Source organism: Balaenoptera physalus (assembly GCF_965194825.1).
Source record: "Balaenoptera physalus genome assembly, chromosome: 16".
Lineage (NCBI taxonomy): Eukaryota > Metazoa > Chordata > Mammalia > Artiodactyla > Balaenopteridae > Balaenoptera > Balaenoptera physalus.
Genome location: NC_138898.1, coordinates 55062414 through 55084803, shown reverse-complemented (window position 1 = coordinate 55084803; position 22390 = coordinate 55062414). Strand labels below are relative to the sequence as shown.

General features: G+C 48.8%; 1 protein-coding gene across 1 annotated transcript in view; it reads right to left on the bottom strand.

Annotated features, from left to right (window-relative positions):
* The window catches only part of LOC309644837 (uncharacterized protein C16orf96), a 67252-nt gene that overhangs the window by 13145 nt on the left and 31717 nt on the right, over positions 1-22390 (bottom strand). Inside the window, 13 exon segments of the mRNA XM_082428999.1 lie at positions 549-651; positions 2055-2142; positions 4419-4473; positions 4476-4477; positions 5190-5308; positions 10285-10449; positions 11482-11556; positions 15572-15682; positions 16046-16131; positions 18269-19463; positions 19588-19674; positions 19884-19964; positions 21150-21254. Coding sequence (XP_082285125.1) covers positions 549-651; positions 2055-2142; positions 4419-4473; positions 4476-4477; positions 5190-5308; positions 10285-10449; positions 11482-11556; positions 15572-15682; positions 16046-16131; positions 18269-19463; positions 19588-19674; positions 19884-19964; positions 21150-21254 — 2272 coding nt within the window.

Genomic DNA, 22390 nt, shown 5'->3' with positions numbered 1-22390 from the left:
CCCAACCCTCCCCAACCCATGACAATTAGGACACAGGCCTCCAGTCTGTCCTGGCATCCTCCTCATCATGCCTAACCCCAGCCCGATCTCCCCACGCCAGGTAGACTCACCTTCCCAAGTTCCTAAGTGTGCCTGCCTTCCATCCACCACAGGGCCTTTGCACCTCTATTCCCTCCCCCTGGATCACTCTCCTCCCACCTGATCCCTTCATCCAGCTAAGCCTTATTCCCTTTTCAGAGGCCTCAGGACAGCAGTCTAGGACCTCCTCCTTGAACTAGTGTCCCTTGTCACAACTCTCCCATCACCACCCAGCATTCCTTCTCTGGGGAGGCCATCCAGTACCCCTCCCCAGCATCCCTTGTCACAAGCTGTCCCAGTACAGTGCCTGGCATACAGCAGGATCCCATGTTTGTGAGTGGCTGTGTGAGGAGCCCCCAGTCACAGATGTTGCCGGCTCTGGGCCCCGCCTGCACCACACTGGGCCTCACAATGCCCAGCAAAGGCAGGACACGGGGCAGGGGTGCCCAGGAAGCCCTGACGCTCCTCACCTGCCAGCTCCTTCTCTGCGCCGGTCAGAGGCCGCACCCTGTCCTTGCTGTTCATTCGGCCCTTGTACAGGATCCCGTCCACTCCCAGGATGTCCACCTCGGCCTGTTGGGCAGCCCGGGCCCCGGGTAAGGGAGTGTTCACAGAGGCAGCAGGGCCTGGCTTCCCCCAGGGTTGCCCACCGCCAGGGGCTGCAGCCTGACTCACGAATCATAGTCCAACAACTCGGGGTCCCCGTAGGGGTAGACTGTCGACAAGTTACATGATTTGAAATCAAGGTTGGCGTCATTTCCGGGGCCGTCACCCCAGTCCTGCTGGGAGCCCAGCGAGTCCAGGCTCCCCTCCGGGGCTGCAAGGTTCTGGAGCTTCTGCAGCCGCTGTTGTTCCCTGGGGCAGGGCAGGGGCGTCAGCAGCCACTTGGAGACCCCTCCGCCCCAGAGGAGCCTCAGGTTGGGTCCGAGGGCCTGGCCAGTAGCGAGGGAAGACTGGAATTTCTTCCAGCTTCAGCTTGGGTGATGCAGCCGGGCAGGCCTGGGGCCTGGTGTGTGGATACAGACAGGCACCATTGGGGCAGAGGGGAAAATTGAGACCCGTGTTCTCCCAGACCTGGAGTCCTGGTCTCGCCTGCCAAATGCAGGCTCTTAACTTCTTTTTCTTTTTTGGCCACGCTGAGCGGCATGTGGGATCTTAGTTCCCAGACCAGGGATCAAACCGGCGCCCCCTGCAGTGGAAGTGCAGAGTCTCAACCACTGAACCGCCAGGGAAGTCCCTCTTAACCTCTCATCCCAAGAGGGAGTCAGGCGAGTGAGGGTGGGGGCACCGGGCACAGGCCCCCATGTCCCTCCCCTTCATGTGGCTGTGGCTGCTATTCAGCCATCACTCCACGCCTGGCCAGACGTACCCTCGGGCCTGGGGGCCTGGGAGCCAGAAGCACCCATGAAGCTGTGGGGTGTCAGGGGATGAGGGGCAGGGCTGGGGCCCAGGGAGATAGCCGGGGGCAGAGGAAACCTGCAGGTTTAGGTGCCAGAGCCCGCCACTCACTAGCTGTGAGACCTCAGGAGCGTTGCTCAAACTCTTTTAGCCTTGGTTTCTTCAACTGTGAAATGGGATGATAGCAGAATGACCTCAGAGGTAAGGTGTAAGGATTCAATGAGGTCAGGTCTGTCAAAGAGGTTGGCACAGTGCCTGCCCGGCCGCAGCAAGCCCCACGGAGGACCCAGGGTCATGACTCACTTCTTCCAGCTGGAAGCAGGCTCATCAACCCTAGCTCACAGGGGGGTGTGAGCTTTAAATGAGAGACCCTCCCTCCCTTAACAGTTCTTGGCCCATGACAGAAGCCCAGTAACCTGTCCGTTCCTCGCCCCATGAGCACCTCACGTGCCCGTCTGCAGCCCCACCACCCAGGACGGCTCCCCTGCAGACGGCTGCAGTGCCCCGGACAGCCTTTGCATCTTGGAACTGGAGTTTGCATTTCTGGTGGCGCTCGGACCCCCACCTGCTCACCTCACCTGTTGCCACTGCAGGTACTCGTAGCTGTTGGCGCTGGCTGGCCGCAGCCGCGACAGCAGGCGGGCACTGCGGATGGTGATGAGTTGCCTGTGGAGGACAAGAGTTAAGTGGGAGGCGCACGTGGCCAGCAGAGGGCCCAGCTTCCACCTCTTCCAGGAAGCTTGCCCTCAAACACCGCCTTCCCTCTAGAAAGATCCACAGCATGGGGCCACCATCCTCTTCATAAATCATAAAGAACAGTTTTTCTGATAATAAAAGGAAAACCCCCAAACAGATGAGTCCTAGAAGTGGGATGCAGGTTGGAGGTTGGCAGGGGTGGGGGGAGGGGGATGGGGAATGATTGCTTATGGGCACGGGGTTTCCTTCCGGTGGGTGGAAAGGTTCTGGCACTAGATTGAGGTGGTGGTGGCACAATATTGTCAATGTACTAAATGCCCCTGAACTGTTAACTTTAAAATGGTTAATTTATATTATGTGTATTTGACCTCAGTACAAGAAATAAAAATAGTAAAACATCAGCCTTCTGAGGAGCTGGAACCGTTCTACATCTTGATTTGAGTGGTGGTTACCAAGGCGTGTACACATGTAAAAACTCATCCAGTTGTGAAACAAACGTTTACATACTTTACTGTGTGCATGTTAAGCCTCAATAAAAATTTAAAGTCATGCATATTGTCAGCATTTTAGAAAGTAAAGAAAAACACAAAGAAATCACTGTAATCACTGTAATCAAATATTTTGATATGTGTCCTTCCAGTATTTTTCTGTGTTTGTGTTTGTTTTTTTTTTAAACAGAAATAGGATCATAACACACATCCTACTTGGTGTTCTCATTTAAGTTACTGCAAACATTTTTCCAGGTCATTAAACATTCTTTTGTGACTGTGCCATCCAATATGGCAGCCACTGGCCACATGTGGCTATTTAAATTAACTAAATTTATTTTTAAATTTTTTTAATTTTAATTTTTATTTACTTATTTATTTTTGGCCACGCCGTGCGGCATGTGGGATCTTAGTTTCCCAACCAGGAATAGAACCCGTGCCCCCTTGCAGTGGAAGCACAGAGTACTAACCAATGGACCACCAGGGAATTCCCCATATTAACTAAATTTAAATAAAATTTAAAATTCAGTTTCTCTGTCTCATTAGCCATCTTTCAAGTGCTCCACAGTCAAATGTGGCCAGTGGCTACTTCACTGGACAGCACAGCTGTGGAACATCCCCCCCATCTCAGAAGGTTCTACGTAAGGCCTTCCTCTACGACTTGCCTTATTGGCTGACGTGAACGTACTGCAACTCACTCACCACTTCAGGTTGTTTCCTTTCCTCTTTTTCTGAAAAAAAAATATTATGGGGCAGGGAGGGATAAATTAGAAGTTTGGGATTAACACATACACACCACTATATATAAAATAGATAACCAACAAGGACCTACTGTATAGCACAGGGAACTCTACTCAATATCTTGTAATAACCTATAAGGGAAAAGAATCTGAAAAACTGTGTGTGTGTATGTATGTATATATATATATATATATATATATATATATATATATATATATATATATGAATCACTTTGCTGTACACCTGAAACTAACACAACATTGTAAATCAACTACACTTCAATAAAAATATTATAAATAATGCTGCGATTTTGAAAGAAAAATTCTGGCTGTATCTCCCAACATGGCCAGGCGTGGGGTGGTGAGCGTCACGGGTCACCAGGAACAGGCTAGTAGCGCAGAGGCCATGGGCACTGCAAGATCCTAGGTGTGTCCACACAGTGGGATATTATTCAGCCATAAAATGGAATGAATCACTGACACAGGCTACAATGCAAATGAACCTTGAAAACATCATGCTCAGTGAAAGAAGCCAGACACACAAGGCCACATATTGTATGATTCCATTTATACGAAACGTCTACAACAGGCCGATCCGTAGAGACAGTGAGTAGATTGGTGGTTGTCAGGGGCTGGGGGAGGGGAATGGGAGTGAGTGCTGATCGGTCAGGGTTTCCTTGGGGAGATGGAAATATTTTGGAATTAGAGGTGAATGTGCACTAAATCCCACTTTAAAATGGTTGATTTTATAAGTGAACTTCACCTTGATAAATAAACAAAAGTATTAGACTATAAAAATATGTGCAAGGAAGTCCCACAAAGTTCAGCCTTTCCCCAGAGTTTCCTTTCATCCTTTTCCTTTTGGAGTTGACCCTGCCCCTGGACACAGCGGGCACCAGACAGGGCTGGTGAAGGGAGGGATGCTAGTACCTTGCCCAGGTCGGGGGCTAATGAAATGATGTGTACAGAACGGTGTACACGGATGTACACGTCACGGACGATTCCTGGCGGTACTCACGGGCTGGTCATCATCTCCACGGGCCGGTGGCAGGAGATGCATTTCACCCGCTCAGTTTCCTGGAAGACACCCAGCTCCGTCAGCTGCTGCGCCAAGCCAGGCCCTGCAAGGCCACCCCTGCCCCAGGCAGTGCTTGCGCCGGAGGCTGCAAGTCCATCTATGCCTCAGGGTCAGGGCTTCCCCCACATCCTACTCCCGCTGGCCCAGCCCCTGCGCTCAGCTCAGCTCTACTGGCCCCCGCTGACCCCCATGTGCGGCCACTTGGGGCAGCAGTAGGGGGTAAAAGTGTGTTTAGTTTCTCTCCTCGCCCCAAACACAAAGGAGGTCTTTAAAATCAGGGAAAGCTACTCTTCACAGTGGACATTTGGGAGCATGAGGGGTGATCTGAGGACAGGAGCCCCCCCAGGAACATCGAGTCCCTCTGCCTGGGGCTCTGTCTGGAGGGGGTGGGGGCCTGGCTCTAGTCCCAGATCTGCCCAGGCTCCCTCTGGGGAGCCCCTTCCCTCTCTGAGCCCAGGTTTCTTCACATGAGCACCTGGAGCCCCCTCTGCACTCAAGGGCAGGCCTGCCCACCTCTGAGCCCCTGGGTGCTCGCAGCTCCATCCCCCACCCCAGCAGCTGGAAAGCCCTGCCCCCTCTCTCCACAGGTCCACAGGTCTGGAATCCTTCCTCCCAGGGTTCAGAATCCACTGGGATACCTCTCTTGTTTCCTCTCTGGAAGGAGAGACCCCTAGACTCTGGGAGCTGCACCCCTATCTGGGAGAGGCTCACTTCCTAAAGCCGGCAGCGCTGTCGGGGTCGAACCGGAAGCCTTCAACCAGCAGCTTCCTGACTACTTTCCAGACCTCATCCACGTCTTTCTTCAGATTGTCCAAATCACTGGGAACCAGCTGTGAACAGACAAAGGGAAGAAAAGAGACTTTAGTCAATTAATTCACACTCTGCCTTGCTCCAGAAAAGGATTTGCAGCAACCTGCAAAGTTATGTAGAGTGTAACAAGATTAATCAAGAAAAGTGAAGCGGTGAAGGAAAGGGAAAATGACAACGCTTGGGTTAAGGCTCGGACCCGTAATGCATGCTCTTGTTGGAGGGGAGCTGCAAAGTGAGCTTCCTGGCAGCCAAGGCAAGGAAACACCGTCAGTTACTGCCTCCAAAAGACAAACCAACCCCACTGCTACTCTGAGTGTAGGCCTGCAGGCCCGAGAAACATTCTCCTGATGGTTCCAAGACACCTGACCTTCACGCATTCAACACCTATTTAATGAGCGTAAAGTGTATATTCAATGGCTTTTAGTACATTCACAGAGCTGTGCAACCATCACCACAATAAGTTTTAAAATGTTTTCATCATCGCAAAAGAAATCTCATACCCCTTAGCAGTCACCTTTCTTTTTGTCCCAAACCCCCAGGCATAGGCAACCACTAATCTACTTTCTGTCTCTATGGATTTGCCTATTCTGGACACTCCATATAAATGGAACCACACAATCTGTGTCCTTTTGTGTCTGGGTTCTTTCATTCAGCATCATGTTTTCAAGGTTCATCCATGTTGTAGTGTGTAGCTGTACTTCATTCCTTTTTATGGCTGAATAATGTTCCATTATATGGATATACCACATTGTATTTATCTGTTCATCTGTTGATGGACATTTGGGTTGTTTCCACCTTTTAGCTATTGTGGAAAATGCTGCTGTGAACATTGGTGTGCAAGTTTTTTTTGTGGGCTGTTTTCATTTCTCTTGGGTATCTACCTAGGAGTGGGAGTGCTGGGTCGTATGGCGACTCTATGTCTAACTTTTAAGAAACTGCCAGACTCTTTTCCATGGTGGGAATTTTGAATTTTTAACGTGTTCCTTCCAGTGCCCAGATTTTGGTCCCTAAACACCATTCCCCCAAAAGGCACCAAGACTCCACAGAGAAATGGCTGATTCAGGTCTGAGGAAGGGAATGTAGAAGATGAGCCTGGAACATCTTGTCATTTAAGAAAGCAGGACAGCTATCCAAGATAGAGGGTCATGTCAAGGGGCTCAGGGGCCAGCTTGCAAGCCTAAGATGAGACCATGTGAGCGACAAAACAGTAACTTAACTGACTGAACAAACTGAATATTTAAAAACTCATGATTCATAGTGACACCCACAAAAAAGAAAAAAAATAGAAACCCTCATTTGCCACCATGTATCGGAGGTGGCTACTGCACCAATATTTTACCCTGAAAACTGGTAATTAAAGGAAATAATTCACCATTATCTCTGTCTTTCCTGCAAGAATCCTATTTCAGGGTAATCAGCTCAAGTTGATGAGGGAAAGATCTTCTTTACAGATTTCTAGCTGATATAGAAGCAATGCTAGGATTAGAAAAATCACCATTTTGTAACCCTTAATGAAATAATGGGTTCAGGCAACAATCCTCAACTTAGGAGGAAACTATCAATATCAGGAGAATGGCCAACGAGGCAATGGCCATTCCCAGAGTGACAGAGAGTCACCCCCAAATTACTTGCTGCTTGTAAGGGGAGAATATACGTTTACGCTGGTGGTATCAGCTGGGCTAGCACCGCTGGGCCCTGATGAATCTTCACTCCAGAAGGGACCACCTCCCAGCACTGACTTATCTGTTAACCAAACACTACAGGAAGCGCATGGCATACCAAGAAGATTCTTTTTCCCAACATTCTATTTAAAAACTTAAAAAAAAAATTATTTATTTTTGGCTGCGTTGGGTCTTAGTTGCAGCATGAGGGATCTTTCGTTGCAGGGCACAGGCTCTTCGTTGTGGCATGCGGGCTTCTCTGTAGTTGTGGCATGTGGGCTCCAGAGCACATGGGCTCTGTAGCTGCAGCACGTGGACTCTCTAGTTGTGGCATGCAGGCTCAGTATTTGTGGCACACAGGCTTAGTTGCCCCGTGGCATGTGGGATCTTAGTTCCCAGAACAGGGATTAAACCCACGTCCCCTGCATTGGAAGGCGGATTCTTAACCAGTGGACCACCAGGGAGGTCCCTCAAAAACTTTTTTTTTTAAATTTATTTATTTTATTTCTCTATTTTTGGCTGCGTTGGGTCTTTGTTGCTGCGCACGGACTTTCTCTAGCTGTGGCAAGCGGGGGCTACTCTCCGTTGCGGTGTGCAGGCTTCTCATTGGGGTGGCTTCTCCTGTTGTGGAGCACGGGCTCTAGGCATGCGGGCTTCAGTAGCTGTGGCTCGCAGGCTCTAGAGCGCAGGCTCAGTAGTTGTGGCACACGGGCTTAGTTGCTCCGCGGCATGTGGGATCTTCCCGGACCAGGGATCAAACCCGTGTCGTGTCCCCTGCATTGGCAGGTGGATTCTTAACCACTGCACCACCAGGGAAGCCCCCCCTCAAAAACTTTTAAACCTACAGAAAAAGTTGCAAGAATAGTCCAAAGGACACTCCTATATCCACTGAAATTCACCAATTTTTAACATTTTGTCATGTTTTCTTTTTCTATATATATGTATGTGTGTTTTTTTTTTTCTGAGCCATTTGAGAGTTAATTGCAGACATCACTATATATCACCCCTACAAAAACTTAAACACAGAATTACCATACGACCCAGCAATTCCACTCCTGGGTATCTACCCAAAGTAGCTGAAAACAGGTGTTCAAACAGAAATTTGTACATGAATGCTCATAGCAGCATTATTCAAAAGGTGGAAATAACCCAAGTGTCCATCAACAGAGAACAAACAAACAAAATGTGGTCTATCCATTTGACGGAATATTATTCAGCCTAGAAAGAAATGAAATTCTGGGACTTCCCCGGTGGTCCAGTGGTTAAGACTCTGCCTTCCAATGCAGGGGGCGCGGGTTCAATCCCTGACTGGAGAACTAAGATCCCACATGCCGTGCAGTGTGGCCAAAAAAATTTTAAAAAGAAAAGAAATGAAGTTCTGGTTCATGTTACAACATGGATAAACCTTGAAAACATGATGCTGAGTGCAAGAAGCCAGACACAAAAGGTCACATACTGTGATTCATTTATATGAAATGTCCAAAATAGGGTAATCCAGAGACAGAGAGTAGATTAGTGGTTGCCAGGGGCTGGGGGAGGGGGGAGTGAGGAGTGACTGCTTGATGGGCCTGGGGTTTCCTTTGCGGGGATGGAAATGCTCTGGAACTAGATAGAAATGGTGCTCACACAACACTGTGAATGTAACAAATGCCACAGAATTAGTCACTTTATAATAGTTAATGGTTAATTTTATGTTGTGTGAATTTTACCACAATTAAAATACACAAAGAAAAGAAGAGCAATGAGGATAGGATCACTTCAACCAACAAAAAACAAAAAAGCTTTCAATCAGGAAAAAAATTCAGACACATAGAGAGGAGAAAAGACTAGACTCATGAACCCTGATATACCCGCCATGTAGATTTAATCATTATTAACATGTTCCTGCATTTGCCTTTTTTTCTTTGTTTCTTTTCTTTTTTTTTCCATGCCATGCAGCTTGTGGGATCTTAGTTTCCCAACCAGGGATTCAACCCGTGCCCCCTGCAGTGGAAGCACAGAGTCCTAACCACTGGACCGCCAGGGAATTGATGGAGTGTTTTTTAAAAAAGTTACAAAAATCATACCATTTCACTCAAATATTTTAGTTAATTTTCTTACATGCCTGCAATACCATTATCCCATCTAACACAATGAGCAGTCATTCCTGACGTTGATCTAATTCCCAGCCCATTTTCAGAGTTGGAGCAACTGAACCAGGAAACAAAGTAAGTCTCCTCGTGTGTTGCATTTGGTTGTTGTGTCCCTTGAGACTCTCTTAATCTAGAACAGTCTCTGTCCCACTTTTTTTCACCCTGCCATTGAATTATGGAAGAAAAACAGTTCAGCTGTTCTGTAGATAACTGAGTTACTCCAGCTGTAATCCTGCATTGATTTGTATGATTTCTATGACAAGTGTGTTCCATATCTGTTTTGCTTATCATCATATCCTCATTAACCAGCATCAGAGGTACCCAATAGGTGGATGATGAGTGAATAAATCCTCATTTTACAGATGAGAAAACTGAGGCTTGAAGAGGTTCTATAACTCAAGGCATACTGCCAATCATGGTGGGGCTGCAACTCGGAACCAGAGCTGCCTGACTCTAAACCCAAGCTCTTTTGTCCTCACCAGCCACCCCAGCTGCAGGAACCACACAACACTGAAATGGCTGGCCTGACTGTTCCTGTCTCTCTATTGGACGGTACACATTAAGGCTATGACTTCTTATCAACATTTCCCCAGGATCTGGCTCAACACAGGTGATCACTAAATGATGAATGAATAAACGAATGACCAGCAGGACACCCCCTCTGCCCGCCATGTCCCTTTGCTTGCGTTATGGTGGTCAGCCTCCAAGATGCTCCCCAACTATACCTCTTGGTATTCACACCCCCATATGGTCCCCTCTCGCACTGAACAGGGCTGACCTGTGTAACCAACAGGATACTACAGAAATGATGGAGTGTGAATTCTGTGGCTAAGTCATCAAAGATGTTGCAGCTTCTGTCTTGCTCTCTTGGACCATGTGCTCTGGGGGGCCCACTGGCTGCCATGTTGTGAGGCCAGTCAAGCAGCCCTAAGGAGGATCCGTGTGATAAGGAAGTGAGGAGTCTTGCCCACAGCCATGTGAGGGCGCCATCTTGGAAGCAGCTCTTCCAGCTCCAGTCAAGCCTTCATATGACAGCAGCCCTGGATGACATCCTGACTACAGCCTCGTGGGAGACCCTGAGCTACTCAGCTAAGCTGTTCCCAAATTCTTAACCCTCAGAAACTGAACGTTTGCTGTCTTAAGGGACTAAATTTCAGGGTCGTTTGTTACGCAGCAGGTGGTGACTAATACAGGGGTCCTCACCTTGGTGCGTAGGTCTTCATCCAGCTGCGCCACAGTCTTCTTCCAGTCATCCTCATTGGCCATAACCCTGAACAGCATGCCCTGAATCGTCTCATTCAGCTCCATCGCCACTGCGTCCAGGTCAGCCCGGCTTGCCTTGCCTGCCAGGGAGCTCCTGTCGGCTTTCTAGAGAGAGATGGGACTCAGGGAGGCAGGGCTGCTGGTGTGGGAGCAGGAAGAGGCTGAGGGAGATCAGACCACTTTGGTCAGTTTTTCTAGTTTGGGACCCTGGATACGCAGCCTTGGCTTAAATTCAACCTTGGGGTCTGTGTTGGCTCAAACACAACCATTAGATTGAAGCCAAGGTTTCCTGTGATGGAGAAGTTGGGGCATGGTTTTTAAATTCACATAAATTGTCACAAACTCTAATTCAAAAAGATACATGCACCCTATGTTCATAGCAGCACTACTCACAATAGCCAAGACACGGAAACAACCTAAATGTCCAACAACAGATGAATGGATAAAGAAGATGTGGTATATATATATACAATGGAATATTACTCAGCATTAAAAAGAACGAAATAATGCCATTTGCAGCAACATGGATGCAACTAGAGTTTATCATACTAAGTGAAGTAAGTCAGAAAGAGAAAGACAAATACCGTATGATATCACTTAATATGTGGAATCTAAAATATGACACAAATGAACCTATCTATGAAACAGAAACAGAATCATGGACATAGAGAACAGACTAGTGGTTGCCAAGGGGGAGGGGGTTGGGGGACAGATGGAATGGGATGTAACTATTATATATAGGATGGATAAACAAGAAGGTCCTACTGTATAGCACAGAGAACTATATTCAATATCCTATGATAAACCATAATGGAAAACAATGGTAAAAAAAGAATGTATATATATATATGTATATGTATAACTGAATCACTTTGCTGTACAACAGTAATTAACATAACATTGTAAATCAACTATACTTCAATTTTAAAAAATTGTCACTCATCCTGAGTTACTGAAAATAGGAATTGATGGAACAACTTCTGAGAACTTCCCCTAAACTTTCTATATGATAAAGGTGGAAGGAAACTCCAGAAGTCTGCCTGCCTTTGTCTTGGCTGGATGATTCCATTTCCCTGGTGGGAAAGCTGGGCTCAGGATGGGGGAGGGGGTGGGGGAGAGGAATCTCTGCTCACTCACCTCTTTCAGCTCCTGCTCCATCACACTTTTGTCTGCCTTGTACATTTCTAGGTTTTTAATCTGAGAATGGACAACCTAAGAACAGAAGCAGAGGGCATGTCAGCTATCCTCGGAAGTCCTGAGGATAGCCTCTACCTCCCACGTCCGCCCTAGGAAGGGACAATGGGGCCAGGTGGACAGCAGGCAGGGTGGCACATTGGAAGGCTTGGGCTCCAGCTGCCCAGATCAGAAGGGGAGGAACGTGGGACTTGGCACAAGACATCCCCTTGGAGGTGGCCTCACAGAACTACAGGTGGCTACACAGGAAAGGAAGACCTGAGGAAGGAAAGCATAAAAAAACGCTGATGCTTTGTGTCCCTAGATGTTTAAGACAAGTGCATCTCTTCTGATCTGTAATGGGGTCCCCGTGAGAATGGCAGTCTATTCATCCACCAAGGACTTATATGCCACACATGCTATGCCCCAGGGTCAGGGGAAAACCCTTATTTCCCATCCCCATGACTCCATGAAAAACCAACTCCCTGCATTAATTCTGCCCTCTCTCCACTTACTGGGTCCTCCTTATGACAGCAGCAGCCAGCTAACCTGCTTGGGAAGAGCCTCACATCCAATGCGCCATGTCCCCAGAGGGTAGGGTCACTCCTCCTCCAAAGCTGGAAGCAGGCTTCTACTTCTCCCTACATATCTGGTCTCCCTTTTACCCTCAGAAACAGAACCCCCAACTTTTAGCTGGCATCTGGCAGACCAGAATCATGACTATATTTCGCAGCCTCCCTTATAGTTTGATGTGACCACTGAGGTGTAAATGGAAGTGGGTCAGTGTCCTCTTCACTGCTGCCTTGGAAGCAGAGTTAATGACTGGAGCGCCAGCAGCCATCTTGGACCATGTGGTGACCTTGTGAATGGAAGTGACACACCATGGAGTTCAATACCAGCTCTGAGTTTCTTGAATGTAAAAGAGCGATACACTTATGCCTTAAGTCAGTTACTTGGGAGTTTTATGCTATTCAACGATGAACCTAATTCTTTTTTTTTTTTTTTTTAATTTATTTTGGCTGTGCAGGGTCTCAGTTGCGGCATGCGGACTTCTTAGTTGCAGCATGCATGCAGGATCTAGTTCCCCGACCAGGGATCGAACCCAGGTCCCCTGCATTGGGAGCGTGGAGTCTTTACCCACTGGACCACCAGTGAGGTCCCAAGATGAACTTAATTCTAATTAATGCAAAGCTCCTTCACATCCACCTTGCCCCAGATGGGTCTCAAGGTCTAGGATGGACGGTGGAGGTAATGGAAGGGAGATCCTGCTTCAGCCTCGTGTCAGGCTGCTTCCTCCAACACCACATTAGCAGGGAGCTGACCTTTTGGAGGCATCAGGCCCAACATTAACACTTAGATCCCCACTTGGCTCTTCCTAGTTAAAATCTAGAAATAAAGAGGAGCCGGGAGCCTCTAACTTCCACTGCCACGGTAACCTGCATACTGGGTTGACTAATGTCCTCCCCAGAATTCATGCCTGCCCAGAACCCGTGAACATGGTCTTATTTGGAAATAGATCTTTGCAGATGTAATTAGTTAAGATGAGGTCATACTGGATTAGGACAGCCCACATGGATAAGGAGCCCATGTGAAGACACAGATATACACACAGAGAAGAAGGCCACGTGACAACAGAGGCAGAGATTGGAGCGATGCGTCTATAAGCCAAGGAACACCTGGAGCCACCAGAAGCTGGGAGAGGCCAGGAAGGATCCTCCCCTAGAAGCTTCAGACAGAGCAAGGCCCTGTCAGCACCTTTATTTGGGGCTTTTAGCCTCCAGAACTGTGAACGAGTACACGTATCTTGTTTTAAGCCACCCAGTTTGTGATCATCTGTTACAGCAGGCGCAGGAAACTGGTACACCCACTAAGTGGCAGAATCGGGATTGAAACCCAGGCCTATCCAACCACAATAGCAGGTTGCCTCCCAACTGGCTGGTTACTCTGCCTGAATCTGTTTCCTCCTAGTTCAAATGGCATTAATACCACTCCTGTCCCAAAGATGCTAAGAGGACTAGAAATGGCATTTTCCTAGGAGAGTTGGCATTTGATACACATCAGCTGTCTTATCCGTCCCCTCCTGCACCAAGCCAGAGCCTTGGATATAATAGTTTGTTCCAAGAATGGCTTTGGAATGCAGCCTCTGGCTTATAAAAGACACCTGTCCACCTTCAAAGGGCAAATAATGTTTTCACATTATTTGAGTCAGTAAGAAAGAGTTCTAGCCTCACTTATTTTCCTGCTGGGTTCTTAGTGGGAAACACTCCAAGAGGAGCACTCTAAGGTGATGGAAACATTTCCATCTTGATTGGGTGGTGCTGACATGGGTGTACCAAGAGGCAAAAATTAATCTAGCTCTTACACTTCAGGCCTGGGCATTTTACTGTGCGTAAAGCATACTTTCATTAAAAGCAAACAAATACTACCGTTCCCCCGCAAAAAACACATAAGGGCTTTGGCGCTGTCCATCTTGTTGACTGCTGTATCGCTGGGCCCTGGAAGGGCGCCTGGCACACAGTGAAGGCTCAATGACGTTGCCTGAATGACTCAGGGAATGAATGGGGATTTCTCGTGCCACCTGTTAAAGTCCAGAACATTTTCTCCCAGGCATCCAGGTAACGCAGTAAAAGCGGCGTTTCCTCTCTAGTCCCAACGTTGCGACAGAACCAGGGCAGAGGTGTCTGCCCTCCCTCCTTCCTCTACTGGAAGGGCTCCACTGATCTGTTGCTGCCCATGTTCATTTAAGAACTATTTAATGAAGCGTGCTGTGTACAAAGCCCAGCTCCTGATCCTTCCAGGGTTCACTTTTATAAGCAATTAGTTCTTGCTGGCACAACGGGCAGGAAGGAAGTCTGGACAAAGGCTGACTTGATCCATTTGGTCTGTTTGGCCAAACTCCTCTTGAGTTTCTCTCAACGAGTGACAGCTCCTTGGAGGCAGATCCTACGCCCACCCCCCGACCCCGAGCAGGGCAGGACATGGTGCTGGACACACATCAGACGTGCTGAAAGAACTGGCCCTGGTCTCCGACCAGGAAGGACACCAATAGGTCCCTAGGACAAGGCATCCCAGTCTCCCTGAAAAGCAGTGGCTAAATGAGGGCACAGAGTTGGCAGGAGACTATGTAGTTCCTGATCCTGGTACTCACAAAAGTCTGGGCCTGAAACCGTGTATTGGGAGCCCACACACGGCCCAGGCACTCCCTTCTTTCCCCGCTTGGGCTGGGCATCGGCTCACCTTCAATGAGCTCCTCCCCCGTCCAAGTTGCCCTGTGCGCGCTAGCCTGGTTACTCTGTGTGACCACCTTGGGAGGGGGAGCTGTGCCCTCCCCTTTCGCTCCCCACACCCTAGTGCATCCCACCAACAGCCCCCCGACTTGGAATCAGAAGCCCTCTATGGAAATCACCTCAGGTGGATCTGCTTGGGATTTTGTCTCTTTATACCCTGGGGGAAAGGTCATCTCCTCCCACCGGGAATGACTTTGATCCTTTCCCCGAGGGTCTGGGATGCCTCTGGGACAAGGCACAGATGGGACTGGTCCCGAGGTCATCAGGGCAGGGTCATCAGGCCAGCTCAGTGAGCCCAAGGGAGAAGGTGTCTGGTTGAATGACCCCTGGGAGGTGCTCTGCATCGTCCTCACATCTCTCACGTCAGACTCTGCTGTTCCGGACAGGCCCCACGGTGTGAGAACTCAGAAACAAGCCAGTTTAGGGGAAAGGTTATGAACATGAACAGTTGGCTCAAGAAATCCTCTTATCTACTCATCGATTCATTCAGCACATTCTGAGCCTTCACTTTGCGCCGGGCACCCTTCTGGCGTGGGTGACCCAAGCGGTGAACGAGACAGATCCTGTTCAGGCCCTCTTGTTTATGTGGGGGGGTGCGGGTGGCGGGATTTGTTTGCTTTTCATGGAAGTGTAACTTACACACAGTAAAATGCCAGGAAAGTGTCCCTGGTTCCCCTGCCTTCAGGGTGTCTGTGAAATCTTTGGGGAGGATCTGAGTGTCCCGATGAGGAATCCTCCCTCCTCTGGGCCCTTCCGGACCTCCGAACCTTAAACTCATCCAGGCGAATCTGGAGCTTGTCCACTGCCCTGTCCAGCACAAGGTGGTGGTCCTTTATCATCTCTATCTGGTGGCCCCAAATTCTCTCAAGTTCCTCCTCCTACAAGGGGGAAACACAGACACAAGAGGCCTCTGCTTCTGAGGTCACCACGGCCGGGAAGGGACTTCAAGAGAGTACCAGACCAGGGCGTCCCCAGCCTGCCAGCCAACTGTCACTTTAGACACTTGTCAGGGGGAAACATGTGGCTGCCCACCCCTGGGAGCCTTGCACCAGCCGGGGCAGATCTGCCTCCGCGGGGCTGCACCTCCCTTCTGGGCCCCACTCCCTCCCCAGGGCTCCTTTCAGCTCCAGGACAAACGCTGCATCCAGGAGGGCAGGGCCTCCACCTGGCTCTGGCCATGGAGTATGCCATCACCTCAAGCCATCATCTTCTCAAATGCCTTTTCTGCCCGGGACACTGACCCTCATCCTGGATTTCTGGAGGCTGCCAATCTTTTCTTGCAATACGTCCACTGTTGTCCCAAGCTTGGAAGAGGCTCCCATATTAGCTGAAAGCAAAGGAGGGGGTAGCTGTTGGGGGCAGGGATGGGGGAAGATGCTTCATCTAGAGTTCCACCTGCTTCTGTTATGAGATATTTAAGGCAGTGCTTTCCAACAGAGAGATGTTGTGAGCTTGGGGGCCTTTGAGGTCATCTAAATTTTTCTAGCGAAAATTTAAAAAAAAAATCTAAAAATAAGCAGGTGAAATTAATTTTTTTAAAGATTTTTTTTTGATGTGGACCATTTTTAAAGTCTTTATTGAATTTGTTACAATATAGCCTCTGTTTCATGTTTTGGTTTTTTGGCCCCGAGGCAGGTGGGAACTTAGCTCCCTGATCAGGGATCAAACCCACACCCCCTGCATTGGAAGGTGAAGTCTTAACCACTGGACCACCAGGGAAGTGCCAGGTGAAATTAATTTTAAGAAAATATTTTGTTTAATCCAATACAATCCATGTGGGTTTTTTGGGGGGCCACACTGTGGGGCATGCAGTATCTTAGTTCCCCGACCAGGGACTGAACCCGTGCCCCCTGCATCGGGAGCTTGCAGTCAACCACTGGACCGCCAGGGAAGTCCATAACCCAATATAATCCAAAATAGCATCATTTTGGGAATTCCCTGGCAGTCCAGTGGTTGGGACTCCACGTTTTCACTGACGAGGGCCCGGGTTCAATCCCTGGTCAGGGAACTAAGATCCCACAAGCTGCGCGGCCAAAAAAAAAAAGGCATCATTTTAATATGTGATCAACAAAATGATTAACGAGATATTTCACATTCTTGTTTTCATATTAAGCCCTCAATATCTGGTGTGCACTTTGTGCTTGGACCATATGGGAACTTGAACTTGCCCCATTTCAGATGTTTGACAGCCTCGTGGTTATCCTATTAGGGAAACCTCTCTGGAATTTATTGCCCTCCCAGAAATGGTCCTGAGAAAATCTATGGAGTATTTACTTCTGGGAGTTTATGAAATGTATTATCTCATAACAAGATGCAAAGGGAGATTTAACAAAAAAGGAGAGGGGTGAAAAAAAAAGTGCCCTATATCCAGTTTTGGATGAGAGGCCAAAAAGTGATGTACATGACACAGCTGGGAGGGTAGGAAACACTGCAGCCAAGACACATTCACAACCTATCTTTAGTTTTCTTAACAAAAATGGCAACTGGTCAGAAGTAAAGTTTGGGCTATTATGGCTTTATGTTTTATATTTAAATTCATGACTATCATAACCTAAGCTGTGCCCCAGAATTCACAGAGATCGATGTGGTTCTTTTTAGCTGCTCAAAGTTCTACTTTTTCAAGATCTGTGCAATGGCACTGCCCATCAGGGGTGGCGCCACATATGGATTTGACTTAGGCTGATTCAACTATTACACCTGGCAGAGAGCGAAAAAGCAAGATAATGATTCAAAGAGGGGAGGACAGTGGATCTCAAAGTGGGTTCCCTGAGCCAACAGCAGCATAAGCAGCATCCCCCGGAATGGGTTAGAAAGAGAAATTCTAGGGCCCCACTCAGACCAACAGGTCAGATCTGGGGCTGGGCCCAGCAGCCTGTGCCTTACCAAGCGCCCCAGGGATGCTGAGGTGAGCTTAAGGTTGGGAACCACTAGGGTAGGCCATTCTCCTCTCCACTCCCCACAGTGAACATATGCCCATCATGGGCGTGAACTGGGATCATATGTCTATTGGTCCTACTGCCACCTAGAACATGACTGTGGTCTTTAAGAAAACATATGTTTGCCCAGCTGTTGTTCCTAATCCCAAATTGACCACTTCATCTGGAGTCTGTTCAGTGCTATTAGACACTCTGGTTGATCTGGACTTATCAAAATACTGTACAGCAGTACTATTTTATGGGCTATTGAAAGGGAATTTCCAAGAGTAATTTTGACTTCTGATTTTCCTCCTTGAGCACCAACTTTAGACCCTAACCACCCTTCTTCCCTAAGATAAGACCTCACTGTACATTCATTGTAAAAGAATAGACTAGTAAGAGGCTAATGCTTAAGCCAAAGGAATGAATGGCTAATGGTTGAATGCACATTTTGTTGGGGCAGCTAAATGAAGGAGAGGAGGTGCTTCTCAAAGGCCACAGGGAGGGCCTGAGCCCTTGTTACCCTTCCAGAAGCCAGGCCAGGCCTACCTAGATAAGTCATACGCTGATGCAGGTTGGATGACAGCTGGGCGAACTCTTCTTGCAGGGAGTCATGTCTAATGGGCATCTGGGCTATGTGGCTCATGGAATACCTGACGGCCTTCTTGTCTTCAGGGGTCATGGCCTGTTTGGCAGCCAGCACGGCCTGGGACAGGGCCATGTTGGGAGGGACACTGGCAGAAGAGAATGAAGGAGAAAGGACGTCCTCACAGTCCACCTCCTGCAAGTCTTCCATCTCGCTGTCCTTGGTGAAGGCCCCGCGGGAGGTCCCCGCGCCCAGGATGTCTGCAAGGACCCCTAAGGGCCCGGATGCAGCCACGGCTGTTGCTATGGTGGCCAATTTGGTGGCCGGGGTGTCCCTGACCAGCCTGGCAGCCACCTTAGCTGCCCGGGCTGCCGATGTCGCTGCAGCTGCGGCAGCAGCTGCAATGGCAGCATCGGATTTTATCTGCTGAACCGCAGACGGGGATCCCTTAGGGAGTACTTCCGTGGAGGCCTCAGCCCTTGGGGCTCCATCCTGAGGGACTCCCACTTCCACAGAGGAATATTCTTCCTCCTTTTCTGAGAGAGCTGAGAGCTTGGATGTGTCTCCCTGGCGAGACCATGACCGCAGTGAACGAGGCCAAGCTGAGCCGAGTTCCGTGGCTGGGGGTAGGATCCTAGAGCCCCGGAGCTGGGCAGACAGGGAGCCCGATGGGCCTGGGCCAGGCTGGAAATAGCCCAAGCTGGTCCCAGGCAAGCCTCTGGGAGGAGGCCAGCCTCGTGGTGGTACAGGCCAGGATCCTGATTGTGTGGGTTGAGGACCTGGGGCAGGCCCCAGTCCAGGGGCAGGCCCAGGTCCAGACGCAGGCCCAGGTCCGAACGCAGGCCCAGGTCCAGGCGCAGGCCCAGGTCTGAACGCAGGCCCAGGTCCAGGTGCAGGCCCAGGTTTGAGCACTTGGGCCTGGTCCGGCCCTTGGGCCCTGGGGAGCAGAACTGCTTGGGCAGACTCCTCCTCCTGTAGCTGCCCTGGGACTTGGTAATGCCAGATGGTCTCCAGGAATCTGGGGCGCTGGATGGTCTCCACGACCTGGCTGTGGCTAACTTCTTCGTGGTACTCAGCCATCTGGGGAAGGTTGGTCTCTGCAACATGTTCCGCAATCTGCCATAGCTCAGAATCATCCAGCAGTTGTGGAGCAGTTCCCTGCGGAAGAGGGGGCTGGGTTGGCCAAGGCTACTCCTGACCAGCTCGGCGATCACCCTGCCCACTCCTCACTCCGCCTTCCCCGACGCTCAGATGCTGACTCTCCGCTTCCTCCTTCACTTACTGGGGTGAACATGGCCTCATGGAGGCTGCTCCAGAGCACCATGTCCTCAGTTTTGGGCATGGTGGTTATCTTGTTCTGGAGAGAAATCTGGGGGGGTGGGAAGGAGATTGGGAATAAGGGTCATGAACCCAGAGGGTGCGGTGCCCTCAGTGGCTCCCTCCTCCATGCTGTCCTCCACACTTGCAAATAAATGGGCCTTTCCAGATTGTGTTCTCCTCCTACCCCTCCTTGCCCCCAGCACCCCTGGGCCTGGAGGGCAGGGGTCTGGCATGGTAGGATGGGCCCCAGACCCTCACCACTTCCCGCTGCAGTGCACTCATCTTCCGGTTCTGCTCTTTCAAATCTTCAGAGAAAGCATCTATTCTTTCCAGATGCATCTGTCAAATGAGCCGAGCCTGTGAGCCAGTGGGTGCAGGTTCTGGTCCCAGCCCTGCTTCTCCCCCAGCTCAAATGCAAGGCCTTAGCTCTAGGTAACTAAGAGATGGAGAAGGAAGAACAGATTCCAAAACAAGTGTTTCCCACTGAGTGGGAAAGGGTTCCCTGGGCAAATAAGTTTGGGAAATGCTAGGCTTAAAAAACATTCAGTGGGTTTCTATACTGCAGGACTTCTCAGAGCCTTTAATAGGCCAAAGTACCTTAAGAAACTCCAAGAGGTAAGCTGAGAAGGCATTGTTACCCAAACAGATTTGGCCAACTGTCTGTTTTAGTGTTTCATGACACAGTTTCCTGGCAGTGCCCTTTCTGCTCAGATGGGAGCTACACAGCCCAAGACTGAAGTTCTCACAGTTGCCATCATGATCAAATACATACACTGACCTGTATATTAGGGATGATACAGTAAATCATGTTATTTCGGGACAAGTTGTAAAACCTCAGCCATAACACCAGCCTGGGGGTATTGAGGCCTGGCTTCGGAGCCCAGCTCTGACTCACCAGCTGTGACCTCACACTTCAGGGATTCCATATCCTTTCACATCACAGTAAGGAGTTAGAACATGTCTGGGTTGATATTCTTGTGGCTACAGAGGGAGCTAGAATGTATGCCTATGCTAGGTTTACTCCACTTTTCAGTGTGAACAAAGTTTTCGAGACAAGGAATAAGTATTCTCTTTCTGCTAAGTTGATGGACTATAAGCCTGGAGTTACCAGGACTTGGGGAGTACCTGTGTGAGAATGAAGCCAACCCAGAGGAAAGCATCACTGAGGGAGAGATGTTGAGCACCTTGGTATGTGGTATGAACACCTTAATCTGGCTGTAACTGAAGGTATTCCTGACTTTTTAGTAAATGAGACAATAAATTCTCTTCTTTTGCCTAAGCCAGGATGAACTAGGTTTCTGTCACTTACAAATGATGTCTTAACACAGCAGGGTGAGGATCATGGTGGAAGCTGAAGAGAGTTCAGTGGGATGGACCAAGTGGCTCAGCCATGTCAGACGCCTTCTCCTGCCCCCATAGCTGTGTTCTTTGACTAAGAACAGGCTTCTTGGATTTACCCTGTCACCCCAACCACCAGATATCTAAGCAGCATGGCCAGTATGAAGGATACTGGGGAGGGTCTACCTTGTCAAACATGTCCTTCAGCATGGCCACATCCTTCCTGAGGGTTTCAACAGTGACCTTGAGTGCGTAAATGTCAGTGAGCAAATCCTGCAGGGTCTTCATGGACTGAAGAGGGAGAAAGGAAAGGAAAATGTGAAGTTAGGTGCAGCTGGGGGAAAAGGCAAGTAAAGTGTGGAAGCTCTCTAGTGATGGCCATGGTTCAAAAAGTCTTCCTGGCTCTTCCAAGGCCTAGGCTGGAACATATTCAGAGGCCAGAAAAGGACACTGAAGTGAATCATGCTCTGAGCTCCCAGGTGGCCTAAGTGGGAAGGAGGCAACCCTCGGTTTGAATGTGTTCAGTAAGCAGGAGTCACTCATCATGAAGCATCTCATGCCCTTTGGTGGGAGCCATTGGAAGATCAACAAGGAATTTACTGGATTTATATTTTTAAAGAGTACTTCTGGCCGCATGTGCAGATTGGCCCTGGGAGGGTAAGGGAGAAGCCAGAGGAGCAGGGAGGAAACTACAAGGCAAGAGCTGATGGGTGCAATGTTGGTCTCATAGCTCAGCTCCACCAATGACTGGGGCTGTTACTGCATCTTCCTAGATTTTAGACTCCTCAGTCATTAAATGGGTATGAAAAAACTGTGATAATTTATATTAAGGGTCTAGTGCATAGTTAGGCATTCAGATAACAAAAATAACAAATAGTGAAATGGCAGAAGTCCTTCTTATCTGTAATTACATTAAATGTAAATGGTTGAAATTTCAGTTAAAAGGCAGAGATTGGCAGAACGGATAAGAAAACATGATCCAACCTCATGCTGTCTATAGGAGACACATTTTAGATTCAAAGATACAAATAGGTTCATTCACAGAAAGACAGACAAGATGAAAAGGCAGAGGGCTACATACCAGATGAAGCAACAAGATAAAACCCCAGAAAAACAACTAAATGAAGTGGAGATAGGCAACCTTCCAGAAAAAGAATTCAGAATAATGAGAGTGAAGATGATCCAGGACCTCGGAATAAGAATGGAGGCAAAGATTGAGAAGATGCAAGAAATGTTTAACAAAGACCTAGAAGAATTAAAGAACAAACAAACAGAGATGACCAATACAATAACTGAAATGAAAACTACACTAGAAGGAATCAATAGCAAAATAACTGAGGCAGAAGAACGGATAAGTGACCTGGAAGACAGAATGGTGGAATTCACTGCTGTGGAACAGACTAAAGAAAAAAGAATGAAAAGAAATG